The sequence below is a fragment of the Leptosomus discolor genome, chromosome 2 (genome assembly GCF_034619465.1).
Source record: "Leptosomus discolor isolate bLepDis1 chromosome 2, bLepDis1.hap2, whole genome shotgun sequence".
Classification (NCBI taxonomy): Eukaryota; Metazoa; Chordata; class Aves; order Leptosomiformes; family Leptosomidae; genus Leptosomus; species Leptosomus discolor.
The window spans coordinates 17,112,624-17,132,979 of NC_141392.1; the positions used below are offsets into that span (position 1 = coordinate 17,112,624).

Below are 20,356 nucleotides of genomic sequence, written 5' to 3' on the forward strand. Positions count from 1 at the left end.
AGCCAGCCAGCACCTTCATGGTTGAGGGCCTTGTTCATGCAGTGCTTAGAAAGCAGGAAAGACGAGACGTCCTGCTGCTTTTCTGGCGTGAGGTCCTGGTTCACATTACCCTACATCACCAGTCTAAGCTTTTTTCAACTGCAATTCTAGGCTTTTATTTACACAGTGACTTGGCAAACTACTCTGCGGCCTATCTTTACAAAGCCTTCATATTTTGCATAGCATCCCAGAAGTGGCCCAGAAAAGCAGAGTCAGGGCAGACAAGAAAAACACTTACACAGTCAGATCTCTAGAGCTTTGCTGAAGACACGGGAGAAAACTACAAATAACCCGATTAAACTCACACACTGTTCTAGGACAAAGCAGAACACACACCTCTGCACAAAAAGCAAAGGACTACATGAAAAGATGCAAGTGCATTAAAACCCTTCTACCTACATCCTGCAGCACACGCAGAGGTAAAATGCCCGTGTGAAAGATGGCAGGCTGCCGGGCAGATACAGACAGCTTGTCTCAGCCTTCAATGGTTCAGCCAAGTGAGGTGAACAGCAGAGAACCTGACGGGGCTCTGGCGGAGAGGATGCTCCTGCGGCACTGCAGGACCCTCCCCACAGCCCCCGTACCACTGCTGAGCGCTTCTGGAGCAACTGCTTGCCAACCAAGAATAAACCACGGAAGTCGCAGCCCCTTAACAACAGACAGAGCAGTTTATGCATGCTCCACTCTCTTACCTACGGCCGAGGATGACATTCACAGACATGCAAGGCTCTGAACAGTACACCATGCCCATCAGCCACATATCTGGAGGGCCAATACTGACAAAGACTGCACAGATTTGACATAGCTACGGTTTCTCAGAACCCAACATCAGTCTCACTGGACAGTTTAACGGTGAATCCCTGACAAAAGTAAAGTTGAATTCAGTCTACAAAGCACTCGGAGAATCCCATTGTTTTACAACAACGAGATCCTTCCTATTTGTAGCACCCAGAAACACCTTATGTTCCTTCCTGCGCGGGAACAATGCAACACTGGCTTGTGTTATGAAGCGTGACTCCAGGCGAAGTCACTTCAAAAAATAAGTAACAAAAGCCTTCATTAACAGAGAAAGATTGACCAAAGCTAGCAAATCACCTGGAAGCGCTTCTCTGTCAGTACGAGTTCTGTCAAGAGCCTCCACTAAAAACTTCAATGCAAGGCAATGAAATTTCAGATGTACCATAAAAGATTCAGCAAACAAAAGCATCCAAGTGTAAGCACTACACAGCCAATAAATACCATTATCAGATTCAGTGCCTGCCACAGATCAGCAGCTCATAGATAAGAGATGTCAAATCAATTCTCTAACAAGTGGTTAGAGCAAAGAAACCATCACTGATAACAGCATCACACAAGGAGGCACAGAGCCCAGTACCCATTTGTATTAGGCACACATTATTTTATGGTCGAAAGCTCTACATCAGTCCTCCGAGTCACAGATGCTGGTCTCTGCATTTTCTCAAGGCAGGCACAGGGGACAAGTGGACTGCACGCTCCCAGGGACAGAGAATTTGTCTGTTGTCATCTGCCTAAGGTCACAGGAAGGATCAAATCCTCCTGCGACCGATATTCTTTTAACAGAGACAACAATGTCACAAAAGATTTACCATGGAATTATTTGAAGGCAAGCAACGGCTCCTCTAGACAACGCAATTTCTTACACTGCCCACATACCCTTCACTCTTGGTAGCTGGGAGCTGCTTCTTCAGAGTTTCTTTATCTTCAGCCTTGAGGATACTGAAGCCCAGGAGCTGGGCGGCCCCGTATGCCGGAAGGAAGCCCAGCTCGGCTCGGCGGCTCACAAAGCAGTCCGGATGGTACCAGTTATCTATCATTCCCAGCTGCGGCTTTTCAGGATGCACCATCTTCTTGGAAATCCGGATCTGGCCCTGAGGTGGATTAAAGCGACATAAGAACAATCGTTAGGCCACTCTGGGAAGAGCAGGACGTGAACAAGTTACCAACATGATGCTTCCTAAACACCTGTAAAATACCAACACTTCCCCTATCAAAGGCGGCAACTTTTGTTGAAGCCCTTTCACTACAGTTCCTCTGCTTTCAATACTCTTTCTAGGCTGAAAAAACCACAGATCTTTAGGTAGTTTTCTGTTAAAAAAAACACTCAAAATGGGTAATCCTGTAGTCTTTACTCCAACTTCCAATAAGCTCGAACAAGCAAAACTCACATAACCAAACCCCACAAAGGCAACTCTAAAAATGAACTTTATGTTCGTACCACTCAAGCATCAGGGCTAATGTGATCTCACCCCATCTGACCGCGAATTACTTTTCAGATGCCCAACAAGTAGTTGTTTTAGGTGCTTTTAGACTGCAATATTTCATGCTCCAACAAGGACCTGTCTACACAACAGTCACCAATGTTTCCGCAGATACAAGCAGATCAGCACTGGTGTTTGGCCCTTGCCAACTTCACCCAGCTGGCAGGTCTGTTCACATCTATCAGAAGGTCACAACTTCATTTTGCCAACTGTCTTTAAAAGCAGAGCACCAAGACATGTTCAACTACAGGGCTGCATCGTTAATTAGCTGCATCACTGGTTTTGTCTGCCTTCATGCAGTTAATCCGGATACACCGCACACAGAGACGGCCTGGCTGAGGAGGAGGAAGAGGTCAACACCTTTGCAGCGCTGCAACAAGCAGGAAAAGCTGCAGCTAGCGGTGGCACTCTTGCTACAGAAATGCTGGCGAGCGGTGCTCCAGCCTGCTCTAAGACCCAAGCGAAAGGAAGCATCAGCAGGTTTGAGCTCAGGCTACAACGCCCGAGGGGATGCCTTTACTGTCAGCTGTCCAAGATACAGCTGCTCCTCAGACACAGAAATGCAGCTCTTCGAGTGCTTTCCATATGCAGGACAGACAGGAAGCAACTACAAAAGTCACTGTTTGAACTGGAACCGGTGGGAGAAAAGACAAGAGATGAAGAATTAAGAAAAGCTTTTTACCTTTTCTATCTTCTGTTCACAGCCTTTGCAAGTACTTCTGTTAGACTTGGCATATTCTGCAGCAAAGTCATTTAGGCTCTTCTCAGCCCTGCCACCTCCTTCCTGCTCCCCTCCTTTTCCTGGAGAACAAAGCAAATACAGAGTTCGGCTTTAAAAAACATTCTCTCATTTTCTTATTCTCTGTCCCAGATTGCTAGCAGTCTGGATTAATAAACCTCTGTGTTCCAGCAACTCAGCTGTCAAGAATTTGAATACAGAGCATGACAAGCAGCCCATGCTCAAAAGGACTTTTAAAATAGAAAGAGTTCTTTAAACAGCCAAGTAGCAGTTGTACAGGATGGTTATTTAACGATTTTAAAATACTTTCAAAGGTGCACATAGCTGACCCTTTTTAATTCTTTCCTGAAAGTAGTGTAAAACGAGATCTTAGCGAAGAACTGACTGTAACAGGAGTCACAAGCAGCTCTGCTTCAAAGCACAACTTCTCTTCCCAACTGCCAGTTTACTTTTATTTTTTGTAGGACTACATTTCAACAAGCAGACATCAATCTAAAACCGCCCAGCATCCTTAGTTTACACAGAGATGCAGTGAGTTTAGTCTGGTCTGTACTTAAACCTTTCTCACTCGCTCCCTGACTCACTAGTTCATGATGTAACAATTTCAAAGAGCCACCACAACCATACACTGCAGCGAAGGTACCACTAAAACAACATACTACAACAGCATTTGTTAATATTAAAGAACTGAAAACAAAATACACTAATCATGATAACAAGAAATATTTGGCAATACATCTGCCAACTGACTTGGCTTCTTCCCTTGTTGATTTAACATGCCGGATCATACTGCCAGCATTCTAGCCCTGGAGTGCGGACGTGCCACAACAATTCTTCTGACATCACTTGCTGAAGGGACACAGCAACCAGATAACCACAATAATAGCTTGAGAAGAGGGAACACGGCTCCAGCTGAACTTCCAAACACCAGGAGACCTCTGCTTACCTCCTCCAGGGCCTCCAGTCTCAATGGCTTTCTTGATTTTCTCCTGATCTTCCCACCTGAGCTCAGGGAAACCGTCAATGTCTGCATGGGAAACAATTCGAGCCCGCTTCCAGAAGCAACTGTAGTGGTGCCAATGAGGGACTTTGCCATCAAACATGGGCGACTAGGAAGAAAGCATATTAGGCCAAAATAAAGCAACTCAAGACAGAATCAAGGGGAAAAAAAAAAACCCAACCAAAAACCACAAGATAAAAGGGAGTATCTGTGTAAACACAAGTGATTTTTTTTTTTAAATAAATTAAGAGATGGATACTATTTAGGACAAAGTCTAAGAAGAAAATCTAGTATGACAGACAAGCTGCCGGAGAGAGGTCCCAAAGGGGACAGACGCGGAAGGCGCATTTACCTAGCTTAACCAGTTCATCACCCTGCTGCTTAGCCCATCTGTTTTACTCAAAACAAACAGGTCATAGCCTCAGCGTGGCTATACCAATCCTGAGCAGACAAGGAGAGGTTTCTTCTCCATGCGAATCAGACTATCTGCAGGCATGAGCAAAGCAAAGCAGGGGTTGTGGAAAAAAGTAACAGGAGTGACAGCACATGTCTCACCTGCTACAACCTCCTTCGAGACTGCTGCAGCACAAGAGGCTGCTGGCCTCACTCTGCAGGACCTCCGAGCGCAACGCACAATCCCTTTGAGAGCCACTTCTCAAGCAAACTGTCCCTGGAAAGCGCACTGCCAGGAGGAGCAGCTCCAAGGACTGTGGCCTAAAGAAATTCCCGAGGGGGCTGCAGGAGGCAGAGGCAAAATTTTAGGGAAACACCAGAGCCCGATGAAGTCCTGCATCAGGATAGAAGCATCACCCAAGTCCTCCCTGAAGTGCAGCTGCAGAGTGCCCTGCCTCACACCAGCCTCGTCGTGCAAGTGCTCCGCTGGCTTATGACTCAGACACATTAAGTACCAACCTGGCACCGTTCCGGTTACCCATCAGACAAAATAACCATGGAGCGGTTTGGCTCCAAGTAATGCACAGAAACAACTGCTGTACTAATAATACTCAGCATTGTATAATTATTATTACCAATGATACAGAATTAACAACCTAGCAAAGCGTTCTACCTGTCACTCACTAATAGCAGGAAGATCTCCAAGCTGAAAACAACAGCAGAGTTTCGTGCATGAGTGGGAAGGAGGAGGAAAGGGCTTTGAAGACCACTGTGCAGGACTAGGAGAGCTGGGAATCCCAATTATAAAAACCTCCAACTGAAACTGCAGGAGGACATTTATATTTCCAGCTGGACTCTTCCCACAAGTCAGGATTCAGATCACCCAGCTACCCTCACAGCACCACGGCCACACAGCAGCCACCCTGGGGGTTGCTCTCAATGTGTCTGGAAGTCACACACAGCTCTGGCACTGGAAGGTGGTTGGTCACCCCTGAGCTCCGGGCTCATGTGTGGAGTTTTCCTGGAAGACTCCTCATGGGTCTGTCCCTAACACAAATTAGGGGCAAATGGGACTGAGGGTGCATGGAAGAAGACAGAGCTGGCTCAATCTTTAAGACAACCATGCAAGCAGTAAGTAGATCTCTGCTACATGGAGCTGTGCACCTGGGGCACGGACTTCTCTCTGTGTGAGAAATGAAACCTCCAAGAGAGCTAGACCTTGTTTACACAATTTCTCTCAGCTTACCTATCTCTAGACCATAGTTTCCTAAACAAATTATGGAAAAAATGAGACTGATTCACTTTCACATCGCACATGCCAACAACAGAAACTGCTCAGTTCCAGCTGGAAGCAAAAGTTGAAGCCATGCTGGTCCTGCAGGGCCTGAGTGCCCACCCTTTGCCAAACACCGAGCATCCCATTGTCATTCAGAGCTCTTCCCTTGAAGAGCCAAAACAAAACAGTGGTTCTAGTAGAACCGGCACCCAGCTAACAACTTGGTCTGGGCCTCCCTTTAATTTCTTCTGCACAATTTGCAAAAGGCCTGGGCGCACTGGAGGCAGTGCAGAGGCTGCTCTGCAGGGGATTTCCCCCCAAGAGGAAACAAGGGGCCCGGGGTGCTCTGGTGAAATTGGGGCCCTTGCAGGGGGGATGCTCAGCAGCAGAGCATGAGAAGTGCTCTGCTGGCACAAAAAACTGGCAGTGAGGAGAGGGAGCCCTTTGCAGAAGAGATCAAGTAAATCCAAGGGGTTGTGGGGAAAAAAATTAAATATGTACAGGTGGTTTGGTGTTAAGACCAGCAGTTTTAGGAAGATGGTTGGCTAAAAGGCAGTGGCTGTGTGAGGGACGCCATGGTCCCAGCTGTCCCCCTCCACCTGCCCCCGGGAGATGGCTCAATAAACCGAACCCCACAAAACCAAGTGCGCTCCCTGACCTACGGCACGCTGCGGTGCCACAGCCCCGGTGCTGAGGACGGCCGACCTGCCTCGCATCAGCTCCAACTGCTGGGGAAGGCAGGAAGGGGTACCACATGCGAGGGGAGCGGAGAAGCAGCAGCCGGAGCCGGGGAGGAGGAGCAGGAGGGGAGCAGCCACCTCCAGCCGGCGACGGAGGGCAGGAGGAGAAACAAAAGAGCCCGTGCAGCGGGAACACGTGCGAGCGAACGCTGCAGCTCGGCTCTGCACAGTTAAGACAGCCTTCCCCGGGGAGGGAGCCTCTGGGGAACAAAAGCAGAGGCAGGTATTTCCCCTCTGGGGATCCAGCTCCTGCCTCCAACCCCGGCGGACCTGCCAGCCCTGCCCCACCAGCCAGCCCCCCATCCCCCGGGCAGCCCGGGCAAACGGCGGCCGGGCCCTTCCTCGCCCAGTCTCCAAGGGGCACAAGGGACCCCCGGCCGCACAGCACGGGGCGTTCTCCAGAAATTGCTCCTCGGGCGGCTGGGAGGCACAGCACCCATCTGCAGGGCTGCGCTCTGGCGTTCGCCCCCCCCCGGTCCGTGCTAGCCTTCCATAAACACACGCACACGCGTTCGCTCGCCTTTCGCAAGCCACAGCGGCGCACAGCCCGGGGCCCATCTGCACCACCCGAACGCTGCGGGGGCCTTTTCCACCTCCCTTGCTGGAGCCAGACAGGCCCCCCGCCCGGGAGAACAGCTCTGCGCCCCTCCCCAGCAACAGCACCCCCCGCGGCCCTCGCCCCCCTGCAGAGAGGCCGACCCGCCCCCTCCCCCCCCCTCCCCATCCTCCCACAGCGAGGTGCCATTTCACGCCGTCCGAAACGGCCTGTGCGCAATTCCCAGCCCTCCAACACCAGACGGGGCCCTTCCCTTCGTTCTGAAGGGAAGCCAGGCAAGCCTCTTCCCCAAAAGGCAAATCATCCCCAAGGGCGGCTGACAGCAACACACGCCTTGGCGCTCAGTTCCCAAAACCCCCGGTCCGCTCTGCGCCAACCAGCTCCCTAAAAACATCGCCCTACCGCCGGCAGCCCAAGCCCCACCACTGGGCCTACAGCCCCCCCGTGCTGCCAGGGGTGAGTCTCGGTTTCTCCGTCCCACAGGCACCGCACGCACCAAGGGAAGGAACATTTCCCTGACCCGACGCAGGACACGCCGGGTGACCGACACTTCCCGGGGCCGCGGAGCTCGCCTCCCCCCCACGCCCACCTCTTGCCCCCTACCCCGCGCCCGCCGGATGACAACAAAGAGCCTCTGGGGGCGGCCCCTGGCCACAGCACTTAACGGTGAACTTCGCACCGCTTCGCCTCCAGACGCCTCTACAGCCCAGGCTGCCAGCCCCGCGGGGAGCGGCTCCCCCCGCCCGACCGCCCCGGGGGGAGCGGGAGGGCTGCGGGGACGGGGGCGCTGCGGGGACGGGGGCGCTGCGGGGACGGGGGCGCTGCGGGGACGGGGGCGCTGCGGGGACGGGGGCGCTGCTGCCGAGGCCGCAGGGAGCGGCAGCCGAAAGCGTCCCTGCTAAAAACAAGCTGCGTCCGCCTAGGGCGGCTCCGGAGCGCCGCGGGGAGCGGAGCCCCGACCCGGCCCGGCCCAGCGGCGCGGCGCAGAGCCAAGCGGTCAGCCCGCCCCCCGCCGGCCCGGGCCCCGCCACGCGGTACCTGCACCATGAGGGCCAGGCGCAGCGAGTCCTTGGCGATGCTCTCGCCGCACTTCTTGCAGGAAGCGCGGCCGCTCTTGGCGTACTCCGCCCGGTACAGCTTCTCCGCTGGCTCCGCCATCGCCGCCGCTGCTCCTGCCGCCGCCGCGGAGCTTCCCCACGCCGCGCACCCACCGCCCCGCGCTCCCGCCCCCCGCCCCACCGCCCGCGGGAACGCTAGCCGAGCGCCGAGCGCCCACCCCCGCCTCAGCGGCCGGCCGGATCTGCCGCTCGGGCATCGATTCGGCGCGCCTGGCGGCGCCTGGAACGTTCCGGTTTGCTAGAGCGTATCAATGGGGGGTGGGGAGCGGCGGCGGGTCACGTGGGGCGGGGGCGCCCCGGCCCGGCCCCGCGGGGTCCCTCTGCCCCCGGGGTGGTGCCTGGGCTCGGCCACCGCAACCCGGGCGGCCGCTTCGTCTCCCGCTCCTGGGAGCGGCCTGGGGCGCCCGAGCGGGAAGGGGGCGGCCGGTTCCCGGGCCTGCAGCGAGGGAAGGGCGTCCCGTTCCCCGAACAAGCCCTCCTCCTCACGCGCCGTTCCCTCGGTAAAAGAAAGGGGCGCAGAACGGTAACCGGCACCTCCCGGAGCCTGTCCCTCTGCTCCATCCCCCGCGCCCTCGGTCGGAGCTCTCCGGGCCCGGTCGCTTATCTAGTGCGGCTGCACGGACGGACACGGGCTCCCGGAGCCGAGGAATGGGCCCGGTTTAACACCGGGCGCAGCCGTCGCCCGTCTGACCGAGCGCTTCCCCGCCGGCTCCGGCTCTGCGCGCCAGCGCGGAGGCAGCCTCGGCCGGTGGCTTTCACCTCGAAAGGTGCCGGGGGTGCGGGTCCCCCCCTGAGGGCACACGGCACCCGGCCTCCTGCCCGACGCGCTCGGGAAGGTGCGGGCGAGTCTCCGGGGAGCCGGCACGGAGGGGCCCCTGCCCGGCTGCCGCTGGGGAGCCCCGGCGGCCGGAGAGAAATCGGGGATTTTGTGTCCGGACGCGCTGGGGCCGCTGCCTGAAGCAGCCGCTGCAGAGAGCCGGCTGGCCGCGTCTTGGGAGAGCCTGTGCCTGGCGGCTGTCCCGCAGCCAAATGCTGCCCAGGGGGTGTCACTCCCAGGCGGGAGCTTCCCCCAGTCCCTGCGGGTGACAGTGCGGGTGCTGAAGAAAGCAAAAAAAAAAAAAGAGCTCTTGGCCGAGTTAAATCTCGGCCTGTTCTCTCTTTTACAGGGGGTAACGTCCTCTGTTATCAGCAGAGGGCATCGGTTCTGTAGCGTCGCTGGAGAAAGGGAGAGGAGAGCACCGACGTTGTTCCAAACCCTCGCTAGGTATTTCCTAGGGGCTGTGGAGTCAGGGGGCAGCTGCAGCGGGATGTTCGGTCCCGGGTGGGCCGCGGGCACCGCGCGGGTATCAGTCGGGGTTGCACGGCGGCGCCCCAGCAAACCGGCACGGTCCGGGGCGTTACCGCTCCTCCGGCTCTTGGGTGGCCGCCTCCCAGGCTGCCACCTTTGCTGCGAACGGACGCAGCGTTTGCCCTCGCAGCGACCCCCCCCCCCCCTACAGACTAGCGCTGCCGCCGGGGGTGGAGGGATGGGCCCTGAACACACCCCTGCGGGTTTGGGGAGGGAGGAAAAACGATCTCCGTGAGGCACTAGATGGCGCTGCGCACGCACACACGCAGCCGCAGGCAGGTGCTGGGCGCGGCGGAGTCCCCTGTTCCTACGGGCCCCTCACCGTTCTCGAGCCGGACACCAGCGGTTCGCAGGCGGACCAGCGCGTTTGGTCTCACACCGGAGAAAAATGAAAGACCCCGGGAGAGCTCGTCTAGGTGATCTCTCTGACCAGCAGCCGGAGGTGGTTGCTTCCCACGCTGCCCGGCATGTCTGCCAGGGGCTTTGGCCAGTTTGGAGGTGACTAGCAGTGGAGTGTGGAGCTGCATTCACCCGCTTCGATAAACCTACTGCCACCCTGCTCCATCCAAGGTTTTCCAAGAGAAAAGCAGATTACACACAAGTAGGGGTTTTCCCGAGTCAAGTCAATGGCCTGTTTAACTCGGATCCTGCCTCTCCCAGTCGCTGTCTGCCAGGAGCTGACAGAAGAAAGGCCGCACAAGAGGCACTTGCTCTCCCAAAGATTTCCCAGCCTCTGAGATTTGTGGCTCAGGGATTTCCTGCATGCCATCATCCTGGGGGGAATTTTTTCTTCCAAGAATTTGTCCAGTTTCTATGAAAATACTCTTTTGTTTACACAGTATTTATTTATAGGTTTCGAGCAAAAGAGAAATGGCTTCTTGTCAGTGTTTCCTCCGGCTGGGGCTGTTTTCACTTGTAAGGAAAGGCAGCCCTGTCTGAATACCAAAGTGCTGCTCCGCAGCCTGCAGACCAGCAGGGATCTGTGAGATATCACAAAGCAGTCTCCAGAACCGTGCACAGACATTCACAGGCACGCAAGCCTGAAAACAAGCAAAGGAAGGGACAGTAACAAATGGCTCTTCAAAGTTCAGCCTAATTTTTTTGGGGGGTGAATGCAAACTATTAAGTTAATACTATACAAAATGGGGTTTAGTGGATTTTTTAGGTGGTTCTTCTGTACGAATGAGCTCAAACACACTGCTTGAATGGATCAGGCTCAAAGCTCTGGGTGCTTCACCTTTTCAACCTTACTTTGAGAGTGCGTGCAGGAGTTTGTATGGTTATAGCCAGTGTAAGTTGTGCTTCGAAGCAGGAACATCTACACACAAAGAATTACACTCTTACGATTCTTTTTAGTGCAGCGTCATTTCCTCTGTGGGTAAACTGTCATCCTGATTGGTGGTGCCGGAGCTGCCAAATCTCGTTAATCCCTTTCATAAATCTATTGATCTCAACGGACCGACCTCGCTCTGCATCTTTGTTTCCTAAGCGTGACGTGGATCACCGCACGGCCCTTCCCCTCTCCCGGGGGAGTGGGGGACCAGTGCGTGAGTGCCCACGCGGGACCCTACGTAACACAAACAGCGCCGAGGACGTTGAGTTTTGTCACAAACCAGAGAACGCTCTGGCAGCAGCCGTGAGAAGCGGCACCTGCAAGGCCAGTTTCCTGGGGGACCATCCCTTTAAGTAAATCCGGTATTTCAAGAGCCCTGGTATTTGGCTGCCGGGTGTTACCTGTCAAAGAGGGAAAGATTTTTATGATCCCATGCAGGCTGTCTCCCTCCCTAACAATATTCCCATCTCAGTGGACTGCTGACTTTTGGGATCCTGTTGGATCACAAGTGGTGCATGGACATGTGAGACAAATGGTTTGGTTTTCCTCTCTGTTACCGGAGCAGAAATCGTGGGTTACAGCACCAAAATCCTTAGAGATAAGTTGTGTTTATCTCCAGATACTCACGCTGCGACGCCCAACTGGCTGCTGGTGCTTTCAATGCGGTGCTTGCCAGGAAAAACCCGCATTGCACAGTGACCATGGGCTCCCGCAGCTCGCTGTGCTGTGGGCAGGAGCGTACGTGGGGAAGGGGATCTAATCAAAGAGTCTGATTTGCAGGTTTCATCATAAATGTCAGGATATTTGGTGTTTTTCTTAAAGCCTCTGTTTCTGCAGTCGTGTGATTATATTCTCACTTACCTTTAGGATGCCCCCAGCAATTTCTGGCCTCCAGAGGCAAACCCCAAAAAACCAGCAAAGAAGAAAAGAGCAACCCAAGAAACCCCAGCTCGGACAGTTTTGAGTATCTTACGATAGGAAACTCAATGCCAAGCATTCAGGTGACTTCAGGGCACCACAGGGAATTGTCTTTTCCTTTCTGGGCCATTTTTCATTTGATTCTTCTGAAAGCCAGAGGGAAGTGGGTCAAACTCCTGGCACCAGGAAGCCGTAAGATATCACTTCAGTGTCACAGGACCGAACGCTTCCCCTCACATTGTGCTGACAGTACCTTGAGCACTAAATCTTCCAGACTCTGTTGCTTTGGGCTCCATTTCTGACACATGCTTGAGATGCTTTTCTACAAGATTGCCACCCCCCTAAGCATCTCATAAAGGGTGAGAAAATGTTGGTCATATACAAGGAACATTATTGCTTATAGCCTGTAGGGGAGTCAGAACTGTTCTTGCTCAAGTCTGGATTTGTTGCTGGGGGACACTTTGTATTGTCTGGCCTTTGATATTGGACAGCTTAAGAGTTTTGTAACAAAAACCCTTTCAGTGCTAGGTGATCTTGTCTGTATTGATGATCCACTTCTTTCCTGCCGCTGCACATAATCAATATGGCTGGTATAACCCTGTCTGCATCTCAGCAATAGGCTACAGGCAGCAACGGCTATGGCTCAGCTGTGCCCTCCTTGCTTATGCAGGGGATCATCCCGGTGACACCAGTGAGACTACGCCGAGGGAAAGGGATGCAAGATCATGCACCCCCCATCTAACTGAGCTGTCGTTTCTTTCCACTGAATAAATCAGCGGTCTTATCTTCCTGTCTGGGGGTTCTAAAAGATGTTTTGAATAGCTTAATAACCTCCCATGGCTCCTCTCTCCTGGATGACAATTAACACATGCAATCTCTTAAGCTGAATTTAGAGTGTTCCCACAGGGTAGAGGTGAAGTTTTGGTGCTCAGAGCTGACTTCCTGCTCAGCCCTCCTGAGCAATTTTGCATTACAGACCAGCACAGGGGTCTCTGGGAAGCAGCTCTGATGGTTCCTCCATTCTTTAGAAAACTTCCTTAAATAAACATGTTTTTTCAGCTTCCCAGATGCCTGGGAAAAGAGATATGGGAAGAGGCAAGGAAGGAGGGGGTGATAGAAGAGAAGCAGCATTTCAGACTGACTAGAAGCTTAACTGAGCAGCTTTCTTTTGGTAAATTCAGTGGTAACTTAACAGTGGTGTGACTTACTGAGCCTAAGTCTGGAGAAGATCATAGTCCAAAGTCAGTGGCAGAGAGCCGAGTGCAGCCTCGGTACTTGCCATGGTTAGTGTCTGGGTGCTTGCCAGGCTCTGAGGTTATTTACTCTGACATTATCCCCGTATAGGAAGGACTGTGCCATTATCCCTGTTTTACAGTCCCCATGTGGCAACTGAGACACAAATGACTATTTGATGAAATTAGAGAGTGGGAAATTAAAAAAGGGTAAAAGGAAGTTTGCTTGCATGGCAGGTGAATTAGTCTACAGCCAAAGGCAGATGTTGCGGCAAAGTAATGCTGATTTAGTGTTCTCCTGACTGCAAATGTTAAAAGGGACATAAACTATTGAGCTTTGGAGATTAAGCCCGTACCTAATTAATGATGGTCATGAGGAGACATAATCTGGGGAAGAGATGATCCTCAGTCTCACCATGGGGCCTTCCTTTGAAATGCTCGGTCCAGTGAGTTGGAGACGGGTGAGCACTCAGCGGATGGGCAGCTGTGGTCCGTTCTTGATTTCTGCTACCTGCCAGCGAGAAAAAGAAATCACGTCCAAGCAAACAGCAGATTGAGGGTGTCCCAAATCCTGGGCCGTTTGGTCAGCCTTGGGCACAGTTCATGAAAAATTACGGAAAACTTCTTGGGCTACGTTGCTACTTTTTTGTGTGGATGCTGCTCAGAAGCTTGTTCCCCCACCAGAGTTCCCAAGCACCATCTTTCCCCCGTGCAGTGCGGTGGGGCTGTTAAGCATCCCGCCTGCGCGGATGCCACTTGTAAAAACCTTTGCTGCCAAAAGAATGAAGCACCAGCTGCAACACAAACGTTCAAGGGCAGGAACCAGGAGAGAGAGCTGGAAAGTTCATGCTCTGAGATCTGTATGTGCCAGTCCTGAGCTATAGCATTAGAGAGAAGGGATTTAGTTAAGACTGGCAGTTTCCCCATTCGAAGCTCTAATCTCAAATACATCTTGTCTCCACACAGGCTTGAAACTAAGTTGTGACCTCTGACTAGAGCACCAGGCTACTCTGGCCCCATGGCAGGTGACAAGACCCCTGGGGTGGCAGATACCTGCCCTACATGTGCCAGCAGTCTGGGTATCCTCTGGCCCAGCACAGCTGCCAAAGTACATACTGGGCAGCGCAAGATACCAACTAGAGAGTCTGGATGTGGCTCCCAGTTTGGGTTCTTGAAAAGGAGTAAAGAAAAGCAAAAAAGAAGAGACAGAGGGTTAAAAGGGACAGAGTAGCTAATGACACTCTCAGTAGTGTTGCGCTAATGGGCCATAGAAGAAAAAGACATTTCCACTGTCTTGTGCATGCTTTGTGGTACCTTCAGGCTGCACAGATCTGTAGGCCCCTTCCACAGACATCACCCACCTCTGAAACACACCCATCTTTGAAATGGCAATTTCTTACAGCATCCTGCATTCAGTTAAAAAGCAGTGAACATGCACGTGGAATTGAAACATAAAGTTACTGATGCAGCTAGTCCCTATAATTTATCCAAAATATAAACTCCATCTGATTTAATGGGCACAAACAGCTGAGACCTTGCTTTCCCAGCCCAGCTGAAGACAGACTTTGCTTTGCTTGTACCCACGCTGGCTCTTTTTGTCAGGCAAAGGCCAGACGTGCATTTGTTCAGATGCTCTACAGTTCTGCCCAGGTGAGCAGCAGGATGGTTTTTCAGGTCTTTGAGCACCCATTATGTGACTAATTCCAGTAATTCATTTAGCACAACAAATGAGTGGTGGCAGTAGAGGCTACGCTACCCCGTAATTCATCTCCCTTGTCTCTTGATGAGGAATTTTCTTGTCACACTGGACAGAGCTGTCCTCATCAGTCTCCTTACAGGCTCGCTCTCATTCTCAGTTACCTTCAGATGCAAACGTGTCCGGTCACAGAAACTTTGTATGCTCTTTTTTCCTCAGTTGCCAAAATTCTGCAAGATGCTTCCTGTCTATAGGACCCTGGGTTTAACTAACAACTCAGCATTGCTTAAACTCATTTAGAAGAGCTAGACATTTCTGCCTGGTTCATAACTTGGTAAAAAGGCAGTCTAGCTCCTCTGTAATCAGCTGGTTTCAGAAAACTGGGAACTGCTTGTATGAAATGCCATGACAAGGAGCACTGACCGTTTATCTAATAAAATTTGCTTTCTGAAGTATTTCTCAGCTCTGACTATTACAATCACACAAGTTCACATCAATAAATATCTCCAAGTATGGATTTTATCTTGACAGTCTTCATTTAAATTGTAAATTCCTGATAGGGACTCTTAGTCTTCCTTTGTGACTAATAACTGTTACGGGGTTGCTTAAAGGATAATTGGTTCTTTGTCCTGATAAAAATGAACGTTTTTAAGGGCATCCAATGTATTCACAAATCTGCAAAATATTCAGCAACTAATTTGGGTGCCTTGCATTTATTCAGGGTTCTAATTCTAGAGATCCAATATACACAATTTATGCTGTAGTGATCCCACAGAGAGGGAAGGCTGGAAGCAGAACCCAGGAGTCCTGATGTCTGCTCTGCTGATCTCAGAGAACAATGTCAACACTGGGTACCCATGCTTCAGTGTTGCTCTACTTAGAGCAAACCAGATTCGGTCACACAGACTTTGCAATGTGTTTGCGCACAAACTGTACATAAAGCACACCAGAGAGCTAAAGCGATAAATATATGGCATGAATTAAAGAAAGCAGTCGTAGAAGTGACTGCTTGATAAACACATCAGTCCAGGCAAGGGCAACACATTTCAGAGGAAGATGTTAGTTTTCAGTAAAGATGCAGCAATCTCTCCAGCTACCAAGTAAACTTTACAGAGGATTAGCAGCCCTGGAAACCAAAGTCCTCTCTTCACCCAGAGAAAAACTGCGTGAGGGCAGTACAAGGCTGGTTTTGCCACCAACCCGTCTTATTTCCGGGCCCACTGACCTCTTGGTAGGGGTAGGAGGGGAACCAGTCCGCCTCTTTGTTGAGGTTGCAGGCAGCCAGAGCTGGCCGTGCCATCAGTACTGAGAAGTGGACTCATCCCTTCTGCAAGTGAGCTGAGACCAGGTGCCCATTTCACAAGGCTTAGCACATGTCCAGCTGCTGGCAGCTAATTTTGGATACAATCGACTTTCAGTTACCTAAGGGGAGCTTACATGGCCCTGACTTCCCACAACACTGCTGGCTACCATCGAGCGCTCTGGAGGGTGATGCAGAGGACAGCAGCTCTTGCCTGCCTTGACGCACTGGCAGTGGTGGCTGCTGCTGCAGAGAAACCGGCTTTGGCATTTCTCAAAGCAGAAGGCTCCAGGTTTGCTCACTGAGTCTTGTTTACAGGTACTTTGCCTTATCCCTGCTTTTGCTCTGTCTGAATAAGGGAGTTATTCCCGCCTGCCCCAGAGTCAGCTTTGGCAGAGGCCTCATTGCTATTCTCAGCCTCTTCAGGTCATGTCCCCTCTGCTGTGTCAGCCTGAGCCCATGGTCTACAGTTACACTTTGCAAACTGCTTTTGGAAAGCGTGGACCTCCTTTTCAGCGTCTCTTTAACAGATTCAGCTAGTTGCAGGGACCAGTGCTGGGGCCAGTAATCCTCTGTTTCATTAGAGGACCAACAAATCAATGACCTCTGGGAGAGATCCTGGAGTCTTACAGTCTTCCTCTTTCCAGGGTTGCATGTGTAGTTGCTAATTTGTTGACATGTGTGTGCTTATCTCAGTGGCTGCTCATTAAGTGAGACCCGTTATCATTACTGCTGACGGGAAGAAACACTCAGACCCCCCACTGAACCGAGAGTCTGTAGAAGTGAACGAGATATGATAACTTTCATTATCCTTCTCTAGCATCAAGAATTCAGTGACCAAAGCCAGCAGGGAACATATAGCAAGGAACTTGCATTTCCTAGGCAAGGGGAAGCATATGGAAATCAATTATCTAGGGCATGAAAATCTCATGGTTCTCCCAAAAGAAAATACTGTTTAGTTTGATCGTTCTGCAACTAGTCTTAATTAGTTACCATGCGTCATATTTCTATTCACATCCCAGGAGTCAAAATAGGCCAGTATATGACAGTGTATGCTTCTCAAGACAAAGTTAAAAAAAAAAAAAAAGTATAGCAGCACTTAGGTTTCCACCAGCTTTCACATGGCATAGCTTTCATACTGCATCTCTGCTTTGGCCGCCTGACACCTCAGAGGTCAGAGGCATCCTGGCATCCTGGCCAGGGAGGACCCTGGTGCGAAGCAGCCCTGCACAGTTGCTCCTACCTGTACCACCCCGGTCAGCAAACCGAGCCCGGAGCCACTCTGAGAGTCTGGTGTCAGTTGTGCTGGTCACAGTCAGACCGCAGCATCTGGCATGTGGGGGCAGAGAAGTCACGCGAGGGCGAGTGATGGCGATACCATGGTGAAGCAGCCAATGCCATTTCCATATGTCAGCAGTTCTCCTGGCCACACCACTGCTGCTGTGGTATCGTAACTGAAGCTGGATGATGAACTGTAGCCCAGCTGCTGAAACAGGCACTGAGTTTTTCTCAAGCGCCTGTGTGATTAGTGACATGTTCTTTTTTAGCTGCTGTAAGGAAAACAAAGATCTTTAGACTGATTTATCCTCTAGTTTTCAAATGCCACTGATTTAAAAAAAAAAAAAAAAAAAGGAGCTAGCAAAGCTTTCTGCCCTCGCTAGTCCTGATTCAGCAATGTTTCTGTCATGTGCATGGGTCTTACATGCCAGTCTAGAGTTAAGCATGCACTTAATATGTCTTGTTGGATTCTTAAGCCTGACACCCAACACACATTTTCTTCATAACTTGGTATTACACAGTTATCTATAGAAGTGACACTAGCACCCAAAAGTGTGAGCTTCAGCAGAAGAGACTTACTATAGCTCTTCAGACTTACTATAGCTCTTCAGACACTTGAGAATACAGTTCCCAAGAGACCTCTTACTTACAGCTCCCTAAGGTTTCCTGTTTCACAGATGTTACTCTTACGATCCCACATTGCTGCCATTGCCAGCAGGAGACCAATGCAGTGAGCCAAATTCAGAGCTGACCTTGAAGTCTGAACACATCGACAGAGTTGCAGCCTTTTACTCTTGCCTTTGGCTTTGACTCATTACACCAACCAGTTTTAAGGGGATCTGCATTCCTGAGAGGATCATCAGTACTTAACATCACATATCAAATCCACCTGGAAGGACAAAGGGCCATCCTAGATGTGACAACCACGAAGTGTTGGGGTACCCACAGGCTTTTTCAAAAGAAAATTGGACAATTTATTTGGAAACTTGTTTGGAGAGGAGTTTCCCTTTGGCTCTTCTTAGTGACAGATCTGGTCTGAATTCCTTGATCTGAGTGACGTTTCACTCTTAGATCAACCATAATTTTTGTACATTTTTGTTCCTCACTTAAAGGTCACCTGAACCAGTAGCTCAGACTAATTCCCCTGGAGTTGTAATATCTGAAGTCTCAGTCTGGATATGCATTCTGCAACTCAGCCCATCTTTTTTTCTTATGTGACCCAAATTCTGTTAACTGGGAATGTTTAGAGAAGATGGAGCCAGACCCTTCAGAGACATGTATAGCAGAATGCTGAAAGGCAATAGAGACAATTTGAAACACTAGAGAGTATGACTTTGATTGCAGGAAAAAAGGATTATCGTGAGTGTGATGAAGCACTAGAATAGGTGCCCGGGGAGGCTGTAGGATCTCCATCCTTGGAGATATTCAAAACTCAGCTAGATGAGGCCCTGAGCAACCTGCTCTTGCTGGACTTGATTCGAGCCAAGGCCAGAAGTGGTCCTCTTCCACACACCCCCATCTATGTCTCTGTTATGAAGCCTGTTAGCAGCACATGGACAAAAGTAATAATTTCCACATTTTCTTTAAAGAAGCAGTAATTCTTGTGTTCCTGGTGAAGAACCAATGGGGTATTAGGGCATTTGACATGTCACCAAGGAGAAAGAGTGATAAACTCCATACAAGGATAGAGACCAAATCCTGCCAGTAGCTGAGCACACGCATTGAGCTGAATGGAATCTGAGGCTGTTCATCATTTTGTAAGATCAGGTTTTAAGGCAACCAGTATGAGAACCTTTTCACACTAAAGTACATAGCAAAATGTCCAGCAAGTTCAGTGAATGCAAGCATGGATGCCTCAGTTTTCAAGCTCAGAATGCGCATTGTGGTGGCGCCTGGTAAAGATTTGTACGAAATGCTTCACCCCATCCTTTTTTATAGCTAAAATCAGAACACACACCCAGAAAGATGACATCGTGGCTGCTTTCTCAAGGGAGGCTGAAATCACAACTGTTTCCCTTCAGTTCCTGCCGTGGTGGCTTTAGCTGTTCTGGATGGCTTTCTGACTTCCAGCGACTTTCTCAGCAACCTCATTTCAAATCCCACTCAAGCTTTTCCTCTTCATGGAGGACACAAACACCAGCTTGTCTCTTTTCAATCAAGGAACATGCAGTGCCAGAGGATGAAGCATCAGATTCTTTACTCTTGATTGAGGCTAATTAGTGTTTCCTCTAAAGAAGATTAGAAAAAAAATCCACTGGGTATTCAAACCAGAAATTGCCTAAACTCACAACTGGAGCAGTGTTGCCTGAAGGAACTGGACTGCCTGATACAACTCCAGAGATTTCCAAATGCTTGTTTGGCCATCTCATTCATGGGTGGAGGAAAGCCCATTGAAGACAGCTTCTTTAGCTTGCTTTACAAGCAGCAGAAGTCTCTGTTTTCAAGACGCTGCCAAAAGTCCCCACACTTGGAGAAAATAAGTTTCTGTCCTTTTGAGCTCCTCTGACCTTCACAGTAGGAAAACCAACCATATGAGGAATTTGTACTGCAGCCTGCAGCTGTGTCTGTAGTCAGGAATTTAACCCCATCTTTCTGAGCAGGGGAGGCTCCAGGATTGCAGCCTGGAGATGGCTCCAAGAAGCTTTGAGTCAGAAGGCAGTGAGGGCTGGAGTCCTTCCCTTCCTTGAGGGCTGTGTTGCCCCAGTCCTTAACCCCAGGCACAACAGCGCTCTGGCTGCTCACATGCTTACTGAGCGGGACAGACACAGTCCTGCTCTACAAATTCACGAGGCTGTCCCTTAACAGGCAGCCTCAAAAACCACGGGGTCACCCCACTCTGCTCGCAGCTGGCAGCACAGAGGAGTGGTCCTGAGCCCTTGCCTGTCTCCTGCCTTTTCTGGGCTCAGATTTCTGCACCTGCTTCACAAGGAGCAAAACCATGGTACTCCTCACGGGGAGCCAGTGCATCCTGCTGGCTGGGTCATGCTCCAGAGGCAGACCCTGCGCTGCGAGTGTTTTGTAATATGCAGTCTTATGGCACAGGACACTGAGGCTCTGTGTAATGTGCACTGGGATGAGCAAAGCAGCCAAAGGAATAAACCTCTTGGTGTT

General features: G+C 51.0%; 1 protein-coding gene across 2 annotated transcripts in view; it reads right to left on the minus strand.

Annotated features, from left to right (window-relative positions):
- PARP1 (poly(ADP-ribose) polymerase 1) overlaps positions 1 to 8,180 on the minus strand; it is a 38,176-nt gene extending 29,996 nt beyond the window's left edge. The window contains exons 1-4 of one of the 2 annotated variants that reach the window (XM_086460654.1): positions 8,061 to 8,180; positions 4,004 to 4,166; positions 3,001 to 3,113; positions 1,714 to 1,928 (exon numbers count right to left, since the gene is read on the minus strand). In XM_086460654.1, the coding sequence (XP_086316780.1) occupies positions 1,714 to 1,928; positions 3,001 to 3,113; positions 4,004 to 4,166; positions 8,061 to 8,180 (611 nt within the window). Of the gene's footprint in view, positions 1 to 1,713; positions 1,929 to 3,000; positions 3,120 to 4,003; positions 4,167 to 8,060 lie in introns of both variants that reach the window. The other variant, XM_086460653.1, reaches the window with a different exon arrangement.
- Between the last annotated feature and the right edge of the window lie 12,176 nt (positions 8,181 to 20,356).